A 5,401-nucleotide genomic window follows, 5' to 3' on the forward strand; every position below is an offset into this window, starting at 1 on the left:
ACGCGCCCCCAGCCTCGGCCGCGGACCAGCCTGCCCCTCCTCCGGCCAGGCTCCGAACTCCCAGTCACCCAGGCGTCCTTGGGCTGCGGGGGACGAGGCCGGGGGCTCCCCGGGAAAGGGGGCGCAGGCGGGGAGGCGGCGGGAGGCCAAGTTGGAGGCCGGCGCAGAGGGCGAAGGAGCGGCGGGAGGGACGCACGGGAGGGCGGCGGCGCGGGGCCGGGGGCCGGGGGCCGGGGGCCGGGGGCCGGGGGGCGGCGGCGGGAGCGGGCGGCCCGGAGCTGCGCTTTCTCATGCAAAGCAGCGGCGGGGCGGGGCGGGGCGCGCGGCCCGGGGGCGGGGCCTGTCACCGCTCGGCTGTTTCCCCCTTTGCCTTTTCGCTCGGCGGCTCCGGCCGGGACCAGATCTCCGAAAGGCTGCGGGCCGGGCCGGGCAGAGGCCGGCGCGGGGAGGGCGGAGCCGCCGCCAGCCGCCGGCCCCCGTGCGCCCGCGCCGCCCGCCCTCTCCGCGCGCTCCCACGAGAGGCCAAAGTTGGCGGCGGCGGCGGCGGCCCGCGCGCCGAGAGCTCCGGGGGTCCTGTCGCTTCCCGGTATTGTTCGCAAACTTTGCTCGTCTCCTCCGCGGCCTCACCTCGGCGGAGGCGGCGCGCGGAGAGCGGGGCCGGGGGCGCTCCGTGCGCATCGCTCGGGCTGAGCTGGGCGGGCATGGGCGGGGGCCCGAGCGGGGACGAGGAGCCGGAGCCGGCAGCCCGAGCCCCGGAGCGGCGGCTCTGAGGGCGGCCGACCTCCCCGCGGGGACACCTCCGACGCCACCATGCAGCGCCCGGGCCCCCGCCTGTGGCTGGTCCTTCAGGTGATGGGCTCGTGCGCCGCCATCAGCTCCATGGACATGGAGCGTCCGGGCGACGGCAGGTGCCAGCCCATCGAGATCCCGATGTGCAAGGACATTGGCTACAACATGACCCGCATGCCCAACCTGATGGGCCACGAGAACCAGCGCGAGGCCGCCATCCAGCTGCACGAGTTCGCGCCGCTGGTGGAGTACGGCTGCCACGGCCACCTCCGCTTCTTCCTGTGCTCCCTGTACGCGCCCATGTGCACCGAGCAAGTCTCCACCCCCATCCCCGCCTGCCGGGTCATGTGCGAGCAGGCCCGGCTCAAGTGCTCCCCGATCATGGAGCAGTTCAACTTCAAGTGGCCCGACTCGCTGGACTGCAGCAAACTCCCCAACAAGAACGACCCCAATTACCTGTGCATGGAGGCGCCCAACAACGGCTCGGACGAGCCCGCGCGGGGCTCGGGCATGTTCCCGCCGCTCTTCCGGCCGCAGCGGCCGCACAGCGCGCAGGAGAACCAGCTGAAGGACGGGGGACCCGGGCGCGCCGGCTGCGACAACCCGGGCAAGTTCCGCCACGTGGAGAAGAGCGCGTCGTGCGCGCCGCTCTGCACGCCGGGCGTGGACGTCTACTGGAGCCGCGACGACAAGCACTTCGCCGTGGTCTGGCTGGCCGTCTGGTCCGTGCTCTGCTTCTTCTCCAGCGCCTTCACCGTGCTCACCTTCCTCATCGACCCGGCGCGCTTCAGGTACCCCGAGCGCCCCATCATCTTCCTCTCCATGTGCTACTGCGTCTACTCGGTGGGCTACATCATCCGCCTCTTCGCGGGCGCCGAGAGCGTCGCCTGCGACCGGGACAGCGGGCAGCTGTACGTCATCCAGGAGGGGCTTGAGAGCACGGGCTGCACGCTGGTCTTCCTGGTCCTCTACTACTTTGGCATGGCCAGTTCCCTGTGGTGGGTGATTCTCACGCTCACCTGGTTTCTGGCTGCGGGCAAGAAGTGGGGCCACGAGGCCATCGAGGCCAACAGCAGCTACTTCCACCTGGCCGCCTGGGCCATCCCGGCCGTGAAGACCATCCTAATCCTGGTCATGCGCAGGGTCGCGGGGGACGAGCTGACCGGCGTCTGCTACGTGGGGAGCATGGACGTCAACGCCCTCACCGGCTTCGTCCTCATCCCGCTGGCCTGTTACCTCATCATCGGCACTTCCTTTATCCTCTCGGGCTTCGTGGCCCTTTTCCACATCCGGAGGGTGATGAAAACGGGTGGGGAGAACACGGACAAACTGGAAAAGCTCATGGTGAGGATAGGGGTCTTCTCCGTGCTCTACACGGTGCCGGCCACCTGTGTGATTGCCTGTTACTTTTACGAACGCCTCAACGTGGAGTATTGGAAAATCCTGGCCACGCAGCACAAGTGCAAAATGAACAACCAGACTAAAAACCTGGACTGTCTGATGGCCGCCTCCATCCCCGCGGTGGAGATCTTCATGGTGAAGATTTTCATGCTGTTGGTGGTGGGCATCACCAGTGGCATGTGGGTCTGGACATCCAAGACTCTGCAGTCCTGGCAGAACGTTTGCAGCCGCAGGTTCAAGAAAAAGAGCCGAAGAAAACCGGCCAGCGTGATCACCAGCAGTGGAATTTACAAAAAAGCCCAGCATCCCTCCAAAACCCATCTCGGGAAATATGAAATCCCTGCCCAGCCTCCCACCTGCGTGTGAATGGAGGGAAGGCCGGCGCGGAAAACTTTCCCAGGGAGGATGCAGTGGCAGAGTCAGAGCCAAACATGGTGCTTTTCTCCGTCGGTTGGTTGCTTGCTTGTTTTGTTCTGTTTTTTCTTTTTTTCTTTTTAAATAAAAGTAAAAGGAAAAAAATAAAAAGCTTTTACCCTGAAATTCAGGATGCTGTGATAACACTGAAAGTCAAAATGTACTTAAAGGGGTTTGTTTTGTTTTTGTTTTCAGTGAAGGAGAACCCTCCCAGTTAAGTAGCCTCTTGTGTAACTAATTTGTGGTAACATAGTTGATTCAGGCCCCCAGAAGAAAACTTTTGTTTAGAACCTTCCATAAATATACATCTGTGTGTTTGAGTTGGCTTTGCTATCCATTTACAAATCACAGAAGAGATAACTTCTTTGCAAATTAAAGAGCCTCTGCTGAGTTTCAAAAAGGGAGAAAGAGAGAGAGTCACTGTCCGGCAGGGGAGCCCAGGGCCACCCTCAGGAAGGCTGCGTGTAGACAGCAACTTCTGTGCCAACAGGAAGAAAGAGAAAGCCTGACAACTCAGTACCCTCCAGTGGATTTGGAGTCACTTAAAAGAGACTCCAGCCTCCACAAATGGTCTTTCTCCGACATAGAAACTTCCACCAAACCTCATATTGGTCAATGCCAACGATGTGCAATACATTTTTTTTTCTCTTTACGTGAAAATCAAAAGAGAAACAAGTATTTTGCTGTACATAAAGACAACAAAAGAAATCTCCTAACTAAAGAACTAAGAGGCCCAGCCCTCAGAACCCCTTTAGTTTTACAGTTTGTGGCTTTTTAATGGAAACCAAGCCAATGTGACACACGTTTGGACTGATTCACGGAAGGGTGGGTGGAGAGGGGGGAAGGATCCTTCAAAAGTGCCCAAAGGGCTCATTGACTCTTTCTATTGTTAAACAAATGGTCTCCATGAATAGACGCGGGAAGCCATCTACCAACCTTGGAGTTTATTCTCCTCACCAGGAAACGCCAGGAAAGAGTGGTCCTGCTGGTGTCTATCTGTAATATATGATATTTTTCATGCTTCACTATTTTATTAAAAATAAAAGATGTTCTTTAGTTTGGCGCTGCTCCCTTGTGCGTTGTTAGGTGACCCTTCTCAGTGCGTGGAGAGAACAGAGAAAACTTTCTCCTTCTGTTTGCTTTTCAAGCAAATCCTGCGTGTGCATCTCTCTCTAGAGGTCATTGGTTATCTATGTGAAATGGCAAATGGACGGATTCCAAAGTGGGCACAGGATGATTTAATTTCAGGCTTCCTCCATGCAGGAAGCGGCTGTGGTTGGAAGTTGTCTCTTGAGTGGCAGGATGCAAGGGCCCGGTTTAGCACAGTTCATTAAGGAGCAGCTTGGGTACCAAGCGTGGATACATTCGTGCCCCTGCACTAGGGTCCGGAGAATGGAGCCAGCCAATTAGGAGAATTAAATCAGAGTAGGGCTCAGTTGACCTGCTGGGGTCAAATTGTACTGAGATAGAATGGTATACAACCGTCCAAAGGATGCTGGCTTTACAGCAACTCCTGGACGCGTTTACAAAACAGACTGTAGATCTGGACAGGATAAACTATCTGCTAAGAGTGCTGAGTCATCAAGGAGAAGTTCATCTGCTTTGCACACCCTCGTACTCGCTTCTCCTCCCGTGTTTGCTGTCTGAGTTGTGTAGCTGTAGACCTGAAGTGGGCCTGGGTTCCTCTTGTCAGAGGCACCGCTAAACTCAAGTTCTAACCCAAGGGCACCGTTCAGACCAACTGCCCCGGGGATCTGATAGCACAAGCCCAGCCATCTGTGGGTCATCCTGATGCCAAGGTCCAGGTTGAACAAAGAGCTCTTAAGAATGTTGAGCATTGATTAAACACTTATTAAGGATGGACAGAAGCCTGAAGGACAGGGCAGCCTGTTTCCTGCAGATGGTGTTTAGGAATTAAGCCTGAGGACCCAGGCCACCCTTGCATCAATGACACTAGAATTGAACAATGGTATCAATCTTTTTTTTTTAGGGGGGCTCGGAGGGGGGTTTGCTGTAGCATATACAGGAGCAGGGACCTTGGATGATTTGAGAAACAGCAACTAGGTAGGTCAGGTAATTTAAGGTTAAATCCAGAATAGCCTTCAGTGCATTAAAAAAGAAAAAACGTTTAAAACAAAAATGCCCACAAAGAGAAACCTATTTGTCGATTGTTCCCATCTAGCTCCCGAAAAGACTAAAGATATTTACGTACGTGTGTATGTATGTCACGTACCCTTTCTGTGACTCCTAGGAAAAATAAAAAGGACATTTTGGGAGCTTGGAGAAGTCGAGGAAGGTAACTGTCAGAGCACTGCGGTGAGAGTCCAAGCTGGGTACGAGCTTAAAATACTCAGTTCTGAAATCATTAGACTAATTGGCGGTTTCGGGTCTGCCCGTGTTCAGGTACGTAGGCTTTTGACGGTGGGTCCAAGGGAAATCAAGGCATCCATGAGAGCCTTTGCTGTTGTTTAGAACAGCGGTCCCCAACCTTTTCGGCACCAGGGACCGGTTTTGTGGAAAAGAATTTTCCACGCACGGGGTAGGGGGCGGGGGCATGCTTTAGGCAGTCATGCGTGTGAGTGACGGGGAGCCGCTCACCTCCTGCTGTGTGGCCCGGTTCCTAACAGGCCACGGAGCCCTGGTTTAGAATGTGCAGGATTTCCAAAAGGACTGTTGACTTCCTTCGTTTGGAGACCTCCCCGCACCAAAGGCTGCGTGCGGCCTTTAGCTCCAGGAAAATGGAAACCTGCCTTGGGTGACAGACCAGAGGGGTGAGGTCCTGGTAAGAAGAAGCTCA

General features: G+C 56.5%; 1 protein-coding gene across 1 annotated transcript; it reads left to right on the forward strand.

Moving 5' to 3' along the window:
• The first annotated feature begins 392 nt into the window (after window positions 1-392).
• Window positions 393-3,665, forward strand: FZD10 (frizzled class receptor 10). The gene has a single exon (XM_004276639.3). The coding sequence runs from the start codon at window positions 811-813 to the stop codon at window positions 2,554-2,556; it is 1,746 nt and encodes a 581-aa protein (XP_004276687.1). The 5' UTR covers window positions 393-810; the 3' UTR covers window positions 2,557-3,665.
• Window positions 3,666-5,401: the final 1,736 nt, after the last annotated feature.

The sequence above is a fragment of the Orcinus orca genome, chromosome 15, assembly GCF_937001465.1.
Source record: "Orcinus orca chromosome 15, mOrcOrc1.1, whole genome shotgun sequence".
Classification (NCBI taxonomy): domain Eukaryota; kingdom Metazoa; phylum Chordata; class Mammalia; order Artiodactyla; family Delphinidae; genus Orcinus; species Orcinus orca.

What these genes read in the sequence shown, in the direction of transcription:
- FZD10 (XM_004276639.3), top strand. Translation starts at nt 811, where the DNA reads ATGCAGCGCCCGGGCCCCCGCCTGTGGCTGGTCCTTCAGGTGATGGGC.